This window comes from Carcharodon carcharias, chromosome 1 (genome assembly GCF_017639515.1).
Source record: "Carcharodon carcharias isolate sCarCar2 chromosome 1, sCarCar2.pri, whole genome shotgun sequence".
NCBI classification, from domain to species: domain Eukaryota; kingdom Metazoa; phylum Chordata; class Chondrichthyes; order Lamniformes; family Lamnidae; genus Carcharodon; species Carcharodon carcharias.
In genome coordinates, this window is record NC_054467.1 from 240,464,088 (window position 1) to 240,485,577 (window position 21,490).

At 44.4% G+C, this 21,490-nt stretch overlaps 1 protein-coding gene across 8 annotated transcripts in view; it reads left to right on the forward strand.

Moving 5' to 3' along the window:
• The window catches only part of ctnna2 (catenin (cadherin-associated protein), alpha 2), a 1,471,852-nt gene that overhangs the window by 378,536 nt on the left and 1,071,826 nt on the right, over nt 1-21,490 (forward strand). Inside the window, exon 7 of one of the 8 annotated variants that reach the window (XM_041198108.1) lies at nt 14,824-14,841. The exons of the other annotated variants lie outside the window; for them this stretch is intronic. Coding sequence (XP_041054042.1) covers nt 14,824-14,841 — 18 coding nt within the window. The remainder of the gene's footprint in view (nt 1-14,823; nt 14,842-21,490) is intronic. 8 annotated transcript variants of the gene reach the window in all.

A 21,490-nucleotide genomic window follows, 5' to 3' on the forward strand; every position in this document is an offset into this window, starting at 1 on the left:
CGCAGGGTAGTGTCCTGGGATCAAATATCTTCAGCTGGTTCATCAATGTCCTTCCATCCAGGGGATGTTCGCTGATGATTGAACAATGTTCAGCACCATTCACAATTCCTCAGATACTAAAACAGTCCATTTCCAAATGCAGCAAGACCTGGACGATATCCAGGCTTGGGCTGACAAGTGGCAAGTAACATTCGTGCCTCACAAGTGTCAGGCAATGACCATCTCCAACCATCGCCCCTTGATGTTCAATGGCATTACCATCACTGAATTCCCCCACTATCAACATCCTGGAGGTTACCATTGACCAGAAACTGAACTGGACTAGTTCTGTCGAAGGGTCATGAGGACTCGAAACGTCAATTCTTTTCTTCTCCGCCGATGCTGCCAGACCTGCTGAGTTTTTCCAGGTAATTCTGTTTTTGTTTTAGCCATATAAATACTGTGGCTACAAGAGCAGGTCAGAGGCCAGGAATCGTGTGACAAGTAACTCACCTGCTGACTCCGCAAAGCCTGTCCACCATCTACAGTGCACAATTCAGGAGCGTGATGGAACACTCCCAACTTGCCTGGATAAGTGCAGCTCCCACAACACCCAAGAAGCTTGACATCGTCCAGGACAAAGCAGCCCGCTTTTTTGGCACCACATCCACATCCACAAACATTCACTCCCTCCGCCACCGATGCACAGTGTGTACCATCAACAAGATGCACTGCAGGAATTCACCAAGGCTCCTTCGACAACACCTTCTAAACACCATCTAGAAGGACAAGGGCAGCAGATAGACTTAGGGCGCAACTTCCAGGTGGTGGTGTTCCCAAGTCACTCACTATCCTGACTTGGAAATATATCACCATTCCTTCACTATCGCTGGGTCAAAATCCTGGAACTCCCATCCTAACAGCACTGTGGGTGCACCTACACCACATGGACTGCTGCGGTTCAAGAAGGTAGCTCACCACCACCTTCTCAAGGGCAACTAGGGATGGGCAATAAATGCTGGCCCAGTCAGCGAAGCCCACATTCCGTGAATGAATTTTTTAAAAATGTGTAAGTTCGCCGCCGACCTCACCATCGCCACAGGCATGATTCATGTCCTCACCATTCAGCCCGATGGCATCCTCCTCATGGTGAGTGAGAGACCTAATGTTGGCCACTCCACCCCACTGCTGGAACCTCACCATCCTGTTGTGAGCCAGCTTCTGCATGAAAAGAGAGGAGAGAATGTGAGCAGGATGTAACAAATTTTTATTATTCCTTCGTGGGATGTGGGTGTTATTGACAATGTTAGCTTCATGATTATTTTTACTGATAGAAAAATAATCTTAAACTGTCAGGATTTGAATTACTTCCCTGGACTATTAAACCTGGCCTCAGTATTTCTGGTCCAGTAACAGAGCCACCACACTACCATATTCTTTGGGGTACCTTGCTGCAGTGCCAGTCACTCTCACCCACGTCCTGGCCACTGATTGAACTTTGCTGTGATGTCCATTCTTCAACAAACAAAATAAAGAGGGCTTTGATATATTTTCACCAGTAGTTTTCTGGATCATTGTAACTATGGAACAAGAATGATTTAGAGCCATTTTTCACATGGAAATTTGCACAAAACTAGCTTATGCTGTTTTTATACAGAAACAATACTCTAACCTATCATGCAAAAGAGCAATTCGCACAATTATGCCAATAACATGCTGTTGTAGATCCACGCCCAAACATTTAAGTGTGGCAGAATGCCCCGAATTTACCTGATATTGGTGTAACTCAGATTACTGAAATTTGATAGCAATGTGCTTTTGGCTTGATAAAAAAAAACTATGTCTAACTGAGCATCCATACGGATGGTCAAATTTTCCTTCATTCTTGGCTACATTATTTGCCCTGAGATATGCCATCCTTAACAGCAAAATTGATTTGAAGGTTGGACTGAATCAGATATGAACGTACAGTGAAGTTTCATGGTTGCTTAGTTGGACTTTGAAACGCTGCCACTATAAAATAAAACGTGCATCTACAGAATCAATTCAAGAAATAATGCTTAGGTCAAGTCATGCTTCTGTTTTTAAAGCTGTGCACTTTCTTGATTCTTGGTAATTTGTTTGTGTCTCCCAGTTAAAAAATAAAGTCACCCTGCAGGTATGTTTGGCATCCAGCTACCAATTTTTACTGTGAAATGAGGAAAAGCATTGTCCCTATGTGCTCCATAATAGTTTAAAAATCAGCAGTGATGCATCAATCATTCATTCTTGTCTTAGAGGTCCTTTTTAATCACCTTGGACCTGATGTTAGTCAGGATTTTGCCTTTTGTCTTATTTCAGGGCCGTGCAAATAGCTAATGGAACAGAGGGTGCAACTGTGTTTGTAGTTATTGTGCAGCAGGATGTAAATTGCCATATTATTTCCAGGCTACAAATCATTATGCAGTTCAAGTATTTAAACCAGCAATCTGCTTGTCTGGATAAATCAACATTCAATATTTGATTTTAAAAAAATGTTGGAAGTAAATCACAGGTCACCAGCTTCTGTGGAGAAATAGACATGTGAAACCTCGATTTTAAAACTAGGCTTTAACTGAATGGCCCTTTTCATTTATCACATGAATGCAGTTGGAAATGTTAGCAGGATGGCTTGTAGTACTGGGTGACGGGAGGCCACTATTGAGAACAGGAAGGAACAGGTCCCAGCAGTTAGATGAAGTGCTTAGGAGGGTGATCAGGCAGGAATCATGCCAAGAAAAGGACGACAGAAGCTGGGGTAGGGGAGATCTAAGTTGACGCAGATGTTTCTATTGGATATGTGAAGTTTAATGGATATGCATTTAGATATTTTATAATAGAACAAATAGATCACAACAGCAGGCAACTGCTGCTGCTGGCCTCATTTTTGATGTCGAACTGCAGATCTCCCGCTGGACGTGGTCATATTGCGCCTCATCCGCAGTCCAATCTAAGGCAACAAAGACAGCACCCATCCTTATGTAATTCAGGTGATGTGCAGTATGTAAACTCTCGCCAAAAGCATTGAGAACAAACTCTTTCCCATAGTAGGTAAGAAAGCAACTGTGAGTAGTGAATATTTATTGCAGTTTTTCATGGAATTTAAACGGCCATCTCAGTTGCCCGTGTTCTCATCTGGTTTTTTACGAAAGTTTCCAAAAACCTGAGAAATTTGTGGATAGGTAATGAATTTAAAACTGTGGGCAGAATTTTCCCCCCATTGGGGGGGAAAGTTCAGGAGCGGGCACGTGGAGGCACGCCTCCAATTGGCGCCCCCAATTGGGGGCGCGCCGCCATTTTGCATGAGCGGGCCAATTAAGGCCCGCCCAGCGTGACATCCGCAAGGAAGCGCTATGCACTCCCAGTGCGGGCAGTGGGGGATTCCCTCAGCCGAGAGTGCATACTCATCTCCCTGAGGCTAAGTGCTGCCTTATGGAGATCGGCTCCACAATAAAAAATCTTAAACACAGAAAAAAAAATTCCCTGACATGTCCCCTCATGTGACACTGTCACAAGAATTGGGACATGTTGATCACTTTTAGATACACTTTTATTAAATTTTTAAAAACCTACATGAAACCTCATCCCGCCTGTGTATGGGGTTTTATGCTTTTTCCAATGCCCACCAGGGCTCCCAGCCTGCCCGCCAACCTTAAAGTTGGACGGGCAGGTCCACTAATCGTGTTAAATACTTTGTCAATGTCCTCAATATTTGATGGGTTGGTCCTATTTTTGCTTGATTTAGCTCTCCTCGCAATCACATCCAACCTATCCACTGCTCCAGGGGCAGAATTCTCCAGTCGGCGAGCGGGGGCGTGCGTCCCGACGTCACCGCGCGTCATTTAGATTGTCAGTTCAGCAGGCACGCAGCTGATTCAGCTGTGCGCCCACCGAACTGTCAAAGGCCTATTAAGGCCATTTAAACAGTCATTAACTCAATTAAATGAGCACCTGCCCAACCTTAAGGTTGACTGGCAGGTGAAGAGCCCAGGCGGCCTTTGCATTTTTCATGAAACCTCATCCATTGGCGGGATGAGGTTTCATGAAGTGTTTTAAAATGTAATAAAAATTTTTACATTAATTCTTTGCCATGTCCCAGCTCATGTGACACATGAGGTGACGTGTTTCAAAGGTTTTTTCCTTCCTTTATTTAAATTTACACATTTCAAATGGATCTCTCTGAGGTACCTTCGTGCCTCATGGAGATCACTGTGCTGAGCATGAAAAAGTGCAGGGAACCACTCAGGGAAAACCACCCCCCCCCACCACCTGCACAGGGACCACACAGCTTCCAGGCATACGTCATGATGGGCGGGCATTAATTGGCCTGCCCACATAAAATGGTGGCACGTCCCCAAACCAGGGCCACCGATCAGGTTAGCATTCGCCTCTACCTGCCCCTGCACAACCCCCCCAATAGGGGAAAAATTTTTCCTCAGGTAAAAATGCCCCCCCACCCCCCCTCGTAGAAATGAGTAATTCAGTTCAACTTATCTTTGCCACCATTGATACTCCACACGAGCTTCCCCCCACCCCTTTTCATCTCACTACCAGTATATCAATGAGCAAAGAACAAAGAAAAGTGCAGCACAAGAACAGGCCCTTCGGCCCTCCAAGTCTGCACCGATCATATTGCCCATCAACTAAAACATTTTGCACTTCTGGGGTCCGTATCCTTCTATTCCCATCCTATTCACGTATTTGTCAAGCTGCCTCTTAAACACCACTATCATACCTGCTTCCACCACCTCCTCTGGCAGCGAATTCCAGACACAAGATCCTGCTGTTCCGTTTTCCCTTGTGCTTACTTAGCTTCCCCTTAAATGCATCTATTTGCTTGAATCATTTGAGGAAGTGCAGATTGCATTCTTACCACTTGCTCTTGTAATCCCTATTGGATTCTTTCGTGACTGTTTTACGTTGATAACCTCTGGAATTGGATTCCACAAGTGTAAACATTTTCTTTGTCTTGGCTATCAAATCCTTTAATAATCTTAAAGATATCAATAAAAGCCAGCCTGTTTGCGAAGCTAAGGAAGTGTTTAAATGGTTAGCTTTGATATTTTCTTCTGTTAGTTTATACGCATGCAGAGTGCTACATCGATTTAGGAGGTAATGTGCTGAAAGATGAACTGCACCTGTAATTTTAAATCAACAAGGAAAGCTGGTCTTCAACATTAACTAACATCACATTAAGATAATCATGTGGCACTGTGCGAGTTTTAAAAATGGCATCATGAAAGTGGACTGAGTTGATTAGAAAGGTTAAGTTATGATTTTCTTTTAGAGCATGAATATGGTTTGAATATCTTTTGTTTTGTTTTCTTCTGGTATAATGGGGTTTCTGTTATTTGCATCATTGTGCCTTCTATTAGATCTTTGCCACATGTTACTTCAATGAAGTATATATTTTTTAAATCTTTGTTCATGGGATATGGTTGTTGCTGGCTAGGCCAGCATTTATTGCTGAAACTTAATTGCCCTTGAGAAGGTGGTGGCGAGCTGCCTTCTTGAACCGCTGCAGTCCATGTGGTGTAGATACACCCACAATGATGTTAGGAGGGCTTTTGACCCAGCAACATGAATGAATGCGATACGTTTCTAAGTCAGGATGGTGTGTGACTTGGAGGGGAACTTGCAGGTGTTGGTGTTCCCATGAGTTTGGAAGGTGGTACTTAGGAGCCTTGGTGAGTTGCTGCAGTACATCTTGTAGATGGTACACACTGCTACCACGTGTTTCAGTGCTGGACCGAGTGAATGTTTGTGGGTAGGCTGCCAGTCAAGCGGGCCGCCATATCCTGGATAGTGTCAAGCTTCTTGAGTGTTGTTGGAGCTGAACTCATCCAGGCAAGTGGAGAGTATTCCATCACACTCCTGACTTGTGCCTTGCAGGTGGTGGACAGGCTTTGGGAAGCCAGGAGGTGAGTTACTCGCCAGTTGCCACAGGGCTCCTGACTTCTGAACTGCTCTTACAGCCACAGTATTTAGATGGCTAGTCCAGTTCAGTTTCTAGTCAATGGTCACCCCCAGGATGTTGATAGTAGGGGATTCAGTGATGGTAATGCCATTGAATGTTAAGGGATGATGTCAGGTTATGTCTTGTTGGAGATGGCCATTGTCTGGCACTTGGGTGGCGTGAATCTTACTTGCCTCTTGTCAGTCCGAGACTGGACATTGTTCGGGTCATACAGTTTTTGGACATGGACTGCCTCAGGATCTGAGGAGCCGTGAATGGTGCTGAACATTGTGCAATCTGGGTCTCCAGAGCATTGCTCTGTGCCTCTCAATTACTAGCCCACTACGCCCCCATCTCCCCTTGTATATTTTTATCACAGAATTGTTATAGCACAGAAGAAAGCCACTCGGCCTGTCATCTCTGTGCCAGGTCTCTGAATGAACAATTCACCAAGTGCCATTTCCTGGCCTCCTACCTTAAACCCTGCACATTCTTACTTTTCAGGTAAAAATCTAATTCCTTCTTGAATGCCTGAATTGAACATGCCTCCTCCACACACTCAGGCAGTGCATTTCAGATCTTAGCCATTCGCTGCGTGAAAAAAAGTTCATCTCATTGCTTCTTTGGCCCCTGTGCCCTCTCATTCTTGACCTTTCTACCAGTGGTAACAGTTTTTCTCTGTCTACTCTATCCAGGCCCCTCTCCATGATTATGTTTCTACAATTTTTTAATGTGGCATAATTCCTTACTTATGGCCAGTTCATAGATTTTCTTTCAGTGTTGAAGCTTTTTTTCAACTCCTTCACAATATCTGGACATCACTGGCAAGCCCAGAATTTATTGGCAACTGCCAGTTGCCCATGTGAAGTAGTGGCAATCTGACTTCTTGAACTGCTGCAAGTGAAGATGCAACCCTGGGGATTTCAGGATTTTGAGCCTACGACGGTTAAGATGTGGCAACATGTTTTCAAGTCCGAATCGTGTGAGACTTTCAGGGCAACTTGCAATTGCTGTTGCTCCCAACTGCCTGATGTCCTTACTCTAGAATGTGAGCGTTTCGGAAGTGGTGTCAAAGCTGCCTTGGCAAGATGCTGCAGTGCATCAAATAGATGGTACATGTTGCTGCTATGTTGAGTCAATGGTGGAGAGCGTGAATGCTTAAGATGGTGATTAGAGTGCTACTTGAGCTGACTGCTTTGTCCCGAATGGTGTAAGCTTCTTGAATTTTGTTGGAATTGCTCCCACCTAGGCAACTGGAGAGTGTAGTGCGGTGATAATTTCAGTAGACTAGTAAACCAGAGGCCCAAGATAATAGCTAGGGGACATGAATTCAAATCTCACTACAGCAGCTGGTGGAGTTTGAATTCAGTTGATAAATCTGGATTATAAAAATAGTCTCAGTAATGGTGACCATGAAAACTATCATCCATAATAAAAACCTATCTGGTTCACTCAAGTCCTGTATTGGCCTACATGTGACACCCACAGCAATGTGGTTGACTCTTAACTGCCCTCAGAGAAGGCCTAGCAAACCACTCAGGGCACTTAAGGGTGGGCAATAAATGCTGACCTTGCCAGCTATGCCCATGTCCCATGAAAAATAATCCCATCTTGTGCTTTGTGAATGAAGGGCAAACTTGGAGCCAAGTTACTTGCTATAGAATTCACAGTCTCTGGAACCACTATATTTATGTGGCTCGTCCAGTTTCTGATCAATGGTGAACTCCAGAATGTTGACTGTGTGGTATTTGACAATGTTATGCTGTTGGTTGTCAAGAGTAGGTGATTAGACTCTGTCTTATTGGAAATGACCATTGTTGGTCCCACGAACCATGGGTGCCGCAAAAGTAACTTGCCACATCAGCCCAAGCCTGATTGTTGTTGCCTGCATGCACAGACTGCTTCTTTTTTTGGCAGGTTGTGAATGGAACTGAACTCTGAGCTGTACAATCATTGACGAATGGGTGCAGTTCTGACCTGATGATGGAGGGAAAGTCATTGATGAAGGAGCTGAAGATGGTTGGGCTAAGGACACTACCTTGAGGAAGCCCTGCAGTAACATCCTGGGGCTGAGATGTTGACCTCCTACAACCATAGCCGTCTTCCTTTGCGCTAGGTTGACTCAAGCCACTGGAGGTTTTTTACCCAAGTTCCCACTGACTTCAATTTTACGTATACACTTGGTCAAATGCTGCCTTGATGTCAAGGACGGTAACTCACCTCACCACAAGAATTCAGCTCTTAGGTCCACATTTGGACTGTCATCGTTGGCTGTCATCTGATTCAGTGATGAGTTTCTGCATTGGTCTTCATGTGACTGAACAGTCTCGACCCTCTAGATTAACCTGTAATAAGACCTGGAACCCAGGTGGTTCTAGCAGAACCCAAACTAAGCATCGGTGAACATGTTAAGTGCTGCTTGATAGCACTGTTGAGACACCTTTCATCACATTGCCGATGATTGAGAGTGATTTTATGGGATGATAATTGGATGGATTGGAATTTTCTTTTTTTTCTTGTGGATAGGAGATACTGGGCAATTTTCCATTTTATCGAGTAGCTGCCAGTGTTGTAACTTCAGCTTTGTCATTTACACTCAATGTGTTGGGCTGTCTCATTGTTGAATATGGGGATATTCATGGAGCCGCCTCCTCCTGCTCCTAGATTTGGTAGAACTGCAGAGATTTGATCTGACCTGTTGGTTGTGGGATTGTTTAGTCCTGGCTATTGCGTGCTGCTTCCTTTGCTTAGCATGCATGTTGCAGCCAAGTGCTGTAGCTTCACCAATTTGAGACCTGATTTTTATGTTTGCTTGATGCTGCTCCTGGCATGTTTTTCTACGCTTCTCATTAAACCAAGAGTGGTCATCTGAGTTGAGTGAGGGATATGCCTAATCATGAGGTTACAGATTGTGATTAAATACAATTCTGCTGCTGCTGCTCATGGGTCACAATGCCTCATGGATGCCTGGTTTACAAGCTGCTGGATCTGTTTAGAATCTACCCCATGGTGGTTGCACCACACAACACAATGGAGGGTGACTTCAGTGTAAAATATGACTTTGTCTCCACAAGGACTCTGCAGTGGTCATTCCTACCCAGACTGTTATGGATGGATGCATCTGTGACAGGTAGATTCGTAAGGATGAGGTCTAGGAAATATTATCCTTAATTTGGTTCTCTCACCACCCAGTGTAGGCTGTGTGTGGATGCTATGCCATTCAGGACTAGGCCAGCAGAGGTGCTGAATGGACACTCTGGTTGATGGACTTTGAAGTTCCTCCACTCAGCATATGCTCCACTCCCTTGAAACGTTCTCTGTTTTTTCCAGTTAGTGTTCAACATGCAAGAGAGAATCTAACCATCCCTCCTTGACATTCAATGGCATTACCATTGCTGAACCCCCACTTTCAAAACCTTTGGGTGGGGGGGGGATGCGTTATCATTGACCAGAAGCTTAACTGAACCAGCCATATAAAAAAATCAAGCAGTCCTGCCCTTGCAACTTTCAATGGCACTTCTCAAAAGCTCATTTCTAAAGGTGGTCATTGTGAATCAACTATTCTCCCTAAAAGTTTGTTCTGCAGAAAGTGAGAAGCTATTTATAATCTCTAATGTTCTGAAGTGCTTGGAGAGTTGATTGTTGTGATAGGAACAACATCATACTGCTGCCATCTTATTCACACACAGGGTATTGGAAATCCAGAACTCTGTGCCTATCAACATCTATTGACCATAAATTTTTAGATAAGTTGAGAGTTTGACTGAATATCAAAGGGAAATCAGAGGATCCTAGGAACATGTTTGCATCTTGTAGGAGCTTCATAGGTAAATAGAAGTGGGAATATTATATTTTATTGACCCGAAAGCAAAGAAAAGATAAAAACATTAAATTTCTTATATTTGGAAGGATTTGAATTTCAAAGATGTGTGAAAACAATGGAACCCAGATGAAAAGGGGGAAAAAAAAGTATTTTAGGGCTTTAGCTATTTGAGCTATGGGGCTGTTGATCTGGAGATGTGAGATTTAACAGCTGGAGCTGTGACAGAGAGACGATGCAGTTTGATTCAACAATCCAATCAAACCAGAGAAGTCTTTGGCAGCAAAAAGCAGTTTTATTCTGAAGTTTGATTTTTCACAGCGGAATGGAAGAGAGTTACAGGTCATGTAGTATGCCTTTATTGAAACTACGGCAGTTTGCCTTGGGTAATGTTACTGGATTTCTTATAGTTAAATATCTATAAGGAAGTGTTGCCTGGAAGATGTTTACTTGTGGGTCTGACCAAGTAGAGAGTCTTTTTGGGGGAATGTTTTGTAAGACTAAGTGTAACTGTGTATCTATAATCTTGTGTGCTTAAGTTTTCCTTTATTCTTGTGAATAAAACTTTTACTTTTAATTTTTTACTGCTGAGATCAGTATGTCCCCTTCTCATTTTCAGAATTAAAAAAAAAGCCAAGTTTCCTCTGGGATTTGGTTTGTGTAGTAAGCAACACCAGCTGCAGTCATAACACTACCTGGCTACAAAAGCAGGTCACAGGCTTGGAATTCTGTGGTAACTGCATCCTATCTCCCAAAATCTCATCTACCAGCTGCAAGGCACAAGTCAGGAGTGTGATGGAATAATCTCCCCTTGTCTGGATGAGTGCAGCTCCAACAAGAAGTTGGACATATCTAAGACAAAACAGTTCACTTAATCAGCACCTCATGCCCCATTGCCACACAGGGGTGGCAATGTGTACTGCTGCCTCTGCAGTACACATTGCACTACAGCAACACGCAAAAGCAGGTCAGAAGCTACTTCAGTTGGAAATGTCAAAAGTGGAGTTATTTTGCATTGACTAACAGTGCATTATTTGATAAAGTGGCAATGTGGACATGAGCTCTCTATTCATTTTCTTTAGATAAAATAACTTTAGGTTAAGATAATAGGGAAAATAGTAAAACATAAGATCTGAAATAGGAATTGCTGCAAATTCACAATAGGTCTGTAAACATTGGAAAGAAAGATAAGAGTCCGTAATTTCCTTGGTGTAGCAATCAGTGTCGGATTGCCACTCTGTGCCCACTTACCCGTGCCAAGTTTCTTCCGTGTATCACTCGACCTTCTAAATTGGACCCGGTGAGATCCAGGCAGCACAGCTGTTTGCGAAGTCCAGCACCATCAAATTGAAGGACAGGTCCCCATTTTAACGGTGCCAGCTATCGTAAAGCAGCAAGTTTAAAGGTCCCATTGAAATTGACAGGCCAGGGAGAAGGTAAGTGCCTAAGGTAAGTGAAAAGGATTTGTGGGGAGGGGATGTTCGGAGGTCAGGTGGGGATGAGGTCGGACATCAGGGTGGTGTGGGGGCAGTCGGACATCAGGAGATGGTGCAGTGGGCTGGATATTCGGGGGAGTCAGGGGACCGCATATCGGGAGTGGGTGGGGGGGTTCAGATATCGCGAGGGGACTTGGGGTTTCGGACATCAGGAGGGGGCTGGGAGGGGGTCGGACATCAGGAGGGGGCTGGTATGTCAGACATTGGGAGGGGCCTGGGGGGGTCAGATACCAGGAGTGGGTGGGGTGGGGGGGCCGGAATTTCGGGGGGTGTGGATCGGACATGGGGGGATGGGAAGTCAGTTTGGGGGGCAAGATTTGGGCCCATGGTGGGTAGGGTGGGTGTTGGTTGAGGAGTCCCTTGCAGGTGTTGGGATCCCCATAGGGGGGTTGGTGGGTGGGGAATGCCTTGGGGATGGGGGGTGCAGCTGAGGGGGTTAGTCAGTGGTAGGGGAGTTCCCTGGGGGTTGGGGCTGTGCGGGAGTCCCATCGGGGGATCAGCCTGGGCCTTTACAATCGTTAGCCAGAAGTTAGAAGAGCTTTAATTCTTGTAACTTTTCCTGGGTAACTATTGATTTAACCCTGGCGGAACCATCCGAAGTTTGTGACTCCAGCTGCATTTTCAGATGGTTCCCAGCACAGTGCAATTGTCCAGAGGAAGTGTAATTTCTGGGCAATGCCATGCAAAACCTTGCCTGGGAACCTCCCAGAGGGATTCCCTAGCGCATCTTTGGAGTACCCCCCAAATATGATGCTGGGGAGCTCGGAGGTTACAGCCCACTGACATGAGAAAAATCAGGGAGATGGGGGGAGACAGTGGCATAGTGATAATGTCTCTGGACTAATAATCCCGAGGCTTATGCTACTGCTCTGGGCAAAAGATTCATATCCCACATGACTGCTGGTAGAATTTAAATTCAATTAATAAATCTGGAATTGAAAGCTAGTCTCAGTAATGGTGACCATGAACCCATAATTGTTGTAAAAACCCATTTGGTTTGTCCTTTAGGGAAGGAAAACTGCCAGCCTTACCTGGTCTGGCCTACATGTGACTCCAGACACACAGCAATGTGGTTGGCTCTTAACTGCCATCTGCAAAAACCTAGTAAGTCACTCAGTTCAAGGGAAGTTCGGATGGGCAACAAGTGTTGGTCTTGCCAGTGGCACCCACATCCCAATAAAAAAAATAGAAAAAAGATCATGTGACCCTCAAGCCTGCTCCGCCATTCAAAATGATCATTGATGATCTTTGGCCTCAACTCCATTTTTCCAACCTCTCCCCATTTCCCTTGATTTTCCTGATGATGGGAACATCCACAACCCTCTGGGATACAATCCTTTGAGTGAAGGAATTTCTCTTCATCTCAGTCCTAAGTGATTGGCCCCTTATCCTGAAACAGTGCCCCTTGGTTCTAGACACCCCAGCCAGGGGAAACTATGTTGTCATATCTATCCTGTCAAGTCTGTTCAGAATCTTCTGAGATCGTCCCCATTCTTCTAAACTCCAGAGAAAATAGGCCCAACATACTTAACCCCACATCATGGGAAAACTCTCTCATCCCAATCTAGTGAACCTTCACTCTATTGCCTCCAATGCAGGTGTGTCCTTCCTTAAATATGGAGTCCAAAACTGTGCACAACTCTAGCTTGGTCTCACCAAAGTGGCAGAAGGTGTAGGGGGGACATGAGGAAGAACTTTTTTACGCAGAGGGTCGTGAGTGTCTGGAATTCGCTGCCCAAGTTGGTGGTAGAGGCAGAAACTTTAAACTGTTTTAAAAAGTATCTGGATCTGCCCCTAAAGTGCTGTAAGCTGCAGGGCTATGGGCTGGGTGCAGGAAGGTGGGATTAGAAAGGGCACTTGGGTGTCCTCGGGCTGGCATGGAAAAGGTGGGCCGAATGACCTCCTTCTGTGCTGTAACTTTGCTATGGTTCTACGGTACTTGCATGTAACTTTATGCGCCTTGTACGAATAAAACCAATTCCCTCTGAACATCAATACTTACAAGTTTCATGCCTTTTAAAACATTATTCTGCTTTTCTATTCTTACTGCCGATGTGAATAACTTCACACTTTCCTATGTTATACTCTCATTTGTCAGCTTGTTGCCTGCTCACTTAACCTTTCTGTATCAATTTGCAGCCTCTTCCTGTCCCCATAGGTTACATTCCCACCTAGCTTAGTATTGTCAGCAAGTTTTTGATACATTACTCTGTCTTTTTGTTTAAGTCATTAATTAAGATTGTAAATAGCTGAAGCCCCAGCACCAATCCCTGCGGCACTCCACTAGTCAGTCTGCCAACTTGAAAATGCCCCATTTATCTCTACTCTTTGCTTCCTATCTGTTAACCAATTCTTCACCCACTCTAATATATTCCCCCCAACTCCATGAGTCCTTATCTTGTGTATTGACCTTTTGGATGACACCATATTGAATACTTTGTGGAAATCGAAGTATACTACATCTACTGGCTCTTCTTTATCTACCCTACTGGTTACACACTCAAAACCTCCAATAAATTTATCAAACAGGATTTCCATTTTGTAAAATCATGTTGACTTTTTTTTGATCATACTATTATTTTCTATCATACTATGATTTTCTAAGTGCATTGTTCAGACTTCCTTGTCAATAGATTCCAGCATTTTCCTACCACTGGCCTGTAATTCCCTGCTTTCTCTCTTGTTCGCTCTCTATCGTGTTATATTTGCCAACTTCCAATCTGCTGGGACCATTACAGAATCTAGGGAATTTTGGAAAATCATAGCCAGCGCATTCATTATCCCTGAAGCTATTACTTTGCGAAACCTAGGATGTAGGTCATCAAGTCCCAGGGGTTTGTCAGATTTTAGTACCTTGAGTTTCTCCGATACTTTATCTTTGATATTAATGATATTATGCTCCTCACTGTTATTAGTCCCTAGGTTACCCTCTATTTCTGGTAAGTAACTTGTGCCTTCTACTTCCAATAAGTTTGACAGTTCCTTTGAGTTTATCCACTGTTTTCATGTCTACTTTTAGCAAACCCAAAGGGTACTTGATCTCTCCCAAAAGGCACTTGACCTCTCCTAAAGGTGTCCCTGTGCCTATCCACGAAAAGTGTAAAGCCCACAGGTCATGTTTTGGACATCCCACTAACGAAGATTAAATCTGTTTGAAGGCAGCTGTTCTTCTACATGTGCAGCTGTCTGTGGGTGCCGGGTTCGGGGATGGTATTTCCAACATTGGGGCTCTGGTGCTATTTTGGCTAAGTTAGAGACCCTCTCCATCATTACAGAGACATGGGCCTGAATCTTTGCAATGGTGAAATCACCTTTAAATATTATTTTCGGTTTTGATGAAGGATCACCTAAAAGATTTACCTATCAATTCTCTTTCCAGATGTTGGAAATATATTTGCTACATTTTTTAATTTAAGTAAAAATAAAATATAATGGTAATTGGATTTTTTTTTGTTTTAAGGATATTTTAATCTATCAAGTGTTTATTTTGTAGTCACATTCTGCCTCATCTCAATTTTGGGCAGAATTTTTCCCATGTCGGAGGGGAGGTTTAGGAGCGGGCACGTGGAGGCGTGCCCCCAATTGGTGCCAATCGGGGGCGCGCTGTCATTTCGGGTGGGCAGGCCAATTAAGGCCCGCCCAGCGTGACATCCGCCAGGAAGTGCTACGCACTCCCTGTGCGGGTGGAGGGTGAATCCCTAAACCAAGAGGGCTCTCTTTCGTGCATGCATGTGAAAAAGCGCACTCATCTCCCTGAGTGCTGCCTCAGGGAGATCGGCGCCAAAGTTAGAAATGTTAAAAAAACATTCCCCTGACACTGTCACATGAGTTGGGACATGTCCATCACTTTCATTAACGCTTTTATTAAAAATTTAAAAATCTAAATGAAACTTCATTCCTGCCTGTGGATGAGGTTTCATGCTTTTTCCAAAGCCCGCCAGGGCTCCTGGCCTGCTCGCTAATCTTAAGATTGGACGGGCAGGTCCATTAAGTGCTTTTTTAATTACTTTGTCAATGGCCTCAATTGGCCTTGACAGTTCGGTGGGTGCACAGCTGATTCTGCTGAGCCCCCGCCCACCTGAAAATGAGGTGGGGTGATATTGGGAGTTCCGCCCAAAGTCATCTCACATCACCTTACGCGTTGACAAGCAGGCCCCGACCCCCATCCCGCTCGCCAAATGGGAAATCCTGACCTTTGTGTCGATTTCACTAAATGTCTTTTGTGCTTTTTTTTCATTGCACTTCTTCAGTACAAGAAAACAATTAATATGTAGGTAGGTTGTAGCTGTCAAAGCATTTTTTAAAAAGAGTTAATGCAAAAAGTATGCTTTTTGCTTCTAAAACATAAAGTATTCTCGGCTTCATTAATAGGGGCATGGAGTACACCCAAAAGGGAGGTTATGATGAACTTATGTAAGACACTGGTTAGATCTCAGCTGGAGTATTGTGTACAGTTCTGGGAGCCACATTAGAGGAAGGATGTGAACGCATTGGAGAGTGTGCAGATGAGGATTATAAGAATAGTTCTAGGGATGAGACACTTCAGTTATGAGGAAGGATTGGAGAAGTTGGGACTGTTTTCCTTGGAGAGGCGAAGGCTGAGAGGAGATTTGATAGAAGTTTTCAAAATAATGAGGGGTCTGGACAGGGTAGATAGGGAGAAACTGTTTCCGCTCGTAAACGGATCGAGAACCAGAGGGCACAGTTTTCAAAGTCCTCTTAACAAAGGTCACTGTGATGTCCACCTTAATGTTCTACTGACTCTAAAACTGCTGGAGCTGCCTTGCTATGAGTATTAATGTTCAGTGCTTTGTGTATGAATTTGTGTGAAGCACAGCTCTATTTACCTATGCAAATTAGTGTATAGTGGGGCCCTTCCCCACCTGTTTTGGCAGTGGATGCATACCTTTAACACCACAAGAGCCCTCTACTCTTGTAGGTACAGTTATACCATGTGCAGTTCTGGCCTCCTTATTTAAGGAAGGGTGCGTTGAAGGCAGTTCAGAGAAGGTTTACTAGATTGATACCTGGAATGAGCAGGTTGTCTTATGAGGATAGGTTGGACAGGCTGGGTTTGTTTTCCACTGGAGTTTAGAAGAGTAAGAGATGACTTGCTTGAAGTACATAAGATCGTGAATGGTCTTAATAAGCTGTTTGTGGAAAGGATGTTTCCTCTTGTGCATGAGTCCAGAACTAGGGGGCATTGTTCTAACATTAGAGGTTGCCCTTATAGAACAGAGATGAGGATTTTTTTTTCTTTGAGGGTCGTGTGACTTTGGAATGCTCTGCCTCAGATGGTGGTGGAAGTGGGGTGACTGAATATTTTTAAGACAGAGGTAGATAGATTCTTGTTAGGCAAGGAATCAAAGGTTAATGGGGATAGATGGGAATATGGTACTCGAAACATAAACAGGTCAGCCATAATCTTATTGAAAGTCAGAGCAGGATCGAGGGGCCGAATGGTCTACTTCTGCTCCTATTTCATATGTTCGTATCTCACTGCATTACTTGCCTGCTGCTGTTTGTGCTTCTTCTAATGGAGGTCACTCATTATCCATGGAAGTAAGAATTTAGGTTTGTGAGTTAGGAGCAATCTTTTGATACAATGCATTTCCGAAAATGGTTAGGGAGGGCTGAATTTCAAAGGATAAATGTGTCATGACACCAGTCTATCCAGTGTTGAGCTGTAAGATTCTTTTGCATATTTTTGCGCATAATTTTATATACTCTAAGTAAGAAATCCTTCCTGCTGAGGAAGATTTTTTTGCAGGAACTTGCAAAACAAATTGGATGCAGCCTGGACCTTGCAAAAACAAAAAAAACACTGGATAGCTGTTCACTGCTGTGATTTCAGAGGTAGAATCCCTGTTCTGTACTAAATTGTGTCTGTCAGGGACCTGCCAATGCCCTGACCTTGCATGAATTTTAAGTATTTTCCACTTGTAGCTTATTACATTGAAAAAATCAACAATGTTTAATATACCTAAGTATTTAATTTAGTGACATTGCTGTTAATAACTGCTTTCCAAACATACTTTAGCTTTTTAAATTGTTAGTTTTTCTAAATATGCCAATGTGGTTCTCTGTGTTTTGTAAGAGAACATTCTCTGTTTTGGGAAGAGAAGGAATCCAAACAAATTTGAATGGTAGTTTGAAAGACACAAGCACAGATGGGCAATATGAAAGCACTACAGATGGGTTACAAAAGCTCTTCAAACTTGGAAACAGTTGAGATATCCAGTAACTTGGAGCAACTACAGTACTAATTGATATTTGATTGTTTATTACAGCAATTGCACTTTTATTTGTGACTTACATACTAACAAGTTACTTCATTAAAATTGAACTTGAAAATTAAAGGCAAGTCAATTTAATATTAGTTGTATGTTTATGGAAGCCACAAATCATTGATTTTCTAGACCTGAATATACTTATCTTGAGTTGTCCATCACCAGCCTTTCCAGTAGCCTCAACAAAAAACTCAATCAAATTAGTTAACAATGGTTTCCCCTTAACAAGCTAGCTTTCCTTAGTTAAACAGGGGCTAATAATCTGACCCAGGCTAATGCTCTGGCGACCTGGGTTCAAATCCCACCATGGCAGCTGGTGGAATTTAAATTCAATTAATGAAAGATATCTCAAATTTAAAGCTAGCGTCAGTAATGGTGACCGTGAAACTATTATCGATTGCCTTAATCCGTTGACTAATGTTCTATAGGGAAGGAAATCTGCTGTCTTTACCTAGTCGAGAAGACTGCAGACTTACAGCAATGTGGTTGACTCTTAACTGCCCTCTGAAATGGCCTCGTTAGCCACTCAGTTCAAAGTCAATTAGGGATGGGCAAAAAATGCTGGCCCTGCCAGTGAAGCCCAATCCCATCAAAGAATTAAAAAAAACCACATTTTCAAAGTGACTTAATTTTGAACTGAATTATTGGGCAGAATTTTCTGCTCTCGCCAGTAGCGGGAATCATTGCGTGCGGGGGCATTTAATTTGATGGGAGGCTAAAAATCTGTTTCCTGATGGCGGGATAAACTGTTGGAATTTTGTACTCCTAACTTTCAAGGCGGGTCAAGCTTCCCAAAGAACAATGTCAGGAACCTCATTTGCATTTTTAAAATTCATTCATAGGATGCAGTCATCATTGGCTGGGTCAGCATTTATTGTCCATCCCTAATTGACCTTGAGAAAGTGGTGGTGAGCTGCTTTCTTGAACTGCTGCAGTCTATGTGGTATAGGGAGGGAGTTCCAGGATTTTGGCCCAGCAACAATGAAGGAACGGTAATATATTTCTAAGTTAGGATTGTGAGTGGCTTGGAGGGGAGCTTCAGGTAGTGGTGTTCCCATGTGCTTGCTGCCCTTTTCCTTCTAGGTGGAAGTGGTCGTGGGTTTGGAAAGTCCTGTCTAAGGAGCCTTGGTGAGCTCCTGCAGTGCATCTTGTAGATGGCACACTGCTACCACTGTGCGTTGGTCGTGGAGGGAGTGAATGTTTGTGAATGGGGTATAAATCAAGTGAGCTGCTTTGCCCTGGATTCCTGGATGGTGTCGAGCTTCTTGAGTGTTGTTGGAGCTGCACTCATGCAGACAAGTGGAAAGTATTCCATCACACTCCTGACTTGTGCCTTGTAGATGGTGGACAGGCTTTAGGGAGTCAGAAGGTGAGTTACTCGCTGCAGGTTTCCTAGTTTCAGAGCTGCTCCTGTAGCCGCAGTATTTATATGGCTGGGCCAGTTCAGTTTATGGTCAATGGGAACCCCCCCCTCCCCACCCCCCAACAATGGGGGATTCAGCAATGGTAATGTCATTGAATGTCAAGGGGCGATGATTAGATTCTCTCCTGTTGGAGATGGTCATTGCCTGGCACTTGTGTGGTGCGAACGTTAATTGCCACTTGTCATCCTTAGCCTGGATATTGTCTATGTCTTGCTGCATTTGGAGATGGACTGCTTCAGTATCTGAGGAGTCGCGAATGGTGCTGAACATTGTGCAATCCTCAGCGAACATCCTGACTCCTGACCTTATGATGGAAGAAAGGTCATTGATGAAGCAGCTGAAAATGGTTGGGTCTAGGACACTGCCCTGAGGAAATCTTGTTGTGAAGGTCTGGAACTGAGCCTCCAACAACTACAACCATCTTCCTTTGTGCTAGGTATGACTCCAACCTGCAGAGACTTCGTACCTAATTCCTGTTGATTCCAGTTTTGCTAGGGCTCCTTGATGCCACACTCAGGTCAAATGCTGCCTTGATGTCAAGGGCAGTCACTCTCACCTCACATCTCATGCCTGCTCATTAAAAGGTCACCTCTCTGGAATTAAGTTCGCCCTCTAAATTAAGTTCCTGCCAGTGAGAATTTAGAATATTCAGTTTTACAACTGTATATAATGGGTTTGCACCTGGTGAGCTTCAACTCTGCCATCACTTTGAGGTCCATAGATGTTGCCTTCTCCATCTTGGGGACCTTGCATAACCTCATTCATATTGAATGCCATTAGCAAATGCTGCTCCAAGGCTGGACAAGGGAGGCAGGCGGAGATTGGAAGAGGTGGGGGGTGACAGGAGGGTTGGTGGACAGAAGGCTGGACAGGGGAGGCAGGTTTACAGCGGAAAGGTGAGAAGTTTGTCCAGTTAAGGGGGTTGGCGAGTGTCTTAGAGGGCAAGGTCAGTGGTGTCAGTGGGGTCCCATGGGAGAACTCAGGGCACTGGTGGTAGGAGTGAACAGTCACTGTCAGAAGACAGTGTGGGATGAGGTATGGTGGCAGATCCAGGATGAGAGTCTGGTAAATGAAGGTCTCATCCGGTGGGTCATAGAGGGGCAAGATGGGTGACTTGGAAAATGGGAGGGGGCAGCATCAGGGTGGGAATGGGAACGTTAACGGGTGTAGGCTAAGGGGAGGAAAGGCATGTGGAGATGGATCGTGATTGAGTCCAGGGTAACAAGGTGGGGTGAGGGGTGGCGGTCTAGGGTGACAGAGGGGAGAGGGATGTTAAAATTGGGTGGGCCTAATTGGGGGTGGAGTTGGTGGATGATTGGGAGGGTAGAAGGTGGTGGAGCGAGTTTGAAAGGTGACATGCACAATTTTTCCACACTGATCTTGACCATACAGTACGTCAGTCAGTGAGATCCCTCGAGGTGGGAGCAGCGTCTTTTCAGGTGGGTAGAGTTCAGGTGGCTGACTAAAGGCTTTTAGCTCTGAAGATGAGTCATACAGACTTGAAACGTTAACTGTTTCTCTCTCCACAGATGTTGCCAGACCTGCTGAGTATGTCCAGCATTTTCTGTTTTTATTACAGATTTCTAGCATCCACAGTATTCTGCTTCTATATTATTATAGCTGACTAAAGGGATACCCTATTATGAAGCAACTGGATGTCAAAAATGCTCAGTATGCTCTCCTCTATATGGTGATGCTTGCATTGCAATAAGTTAGTTCCCGACTCATGGGTCTCAACGTTGAGATCCCAGCAAAGAGTGGAGCTGCTGTTCGTTTTGTTCCATTTGCCATCAGCTGCAGTCAGAGGCAGAGATGAAGGGAGGAAGGGAGGTGGAATGCCTCCAAAGGGCACCACTGGGGGTGGGCAGCCAACTCACAACTCCAAACTTCCAATCTGCTGGGTGAATGGTCATGACTGACAAGAGATCATGTGGTTAGTCATTCTATGCTCTCAAGGTAATGGCCTCTCTATAGAATCTCGAACATAGTAGAGACAAGCACACAAGTGTCCACATGAGGCTTCTTGCATGTGGTTCTTATCACCCTGATAAAAGAGCAATGCCTCCATATGCATTCATGTATGAACAGGAGGAACACCCATCTCTAGTCCTCCAGAATGTCCTTTACTTGGAAGGGGTGGGTTTGGGATGCCATGTCTGGGTGGAGGCTAGGTGAAGGGCTTAGCATTTGCCTGCTGACTTTGAATGGAGTGAAATCTGTAAAGAACATGCTCACTTACTTTAATTTGTTCACACATCCACTGAGGTGTCGATGATGCAGGCTGCAGGGAACCCTGCCTTGGTAATGTCTCTCAGTTAGATGAGGAGGGGGAGGGCCTGTTGCTGGTTGACACAGGGCGAAGAGGAACAGGGCCTGAGCAGCAAGAGGCGGCTGGGCTTCTAGAAAGTCAAGATGCTGGTGAACAGGGCCCAATGCAAATGTCATGGGATGTAGTTGTTTACATCTGCCAGTTTTTGCAGTATGAACGGCGGCCGCAAGGACTCTGG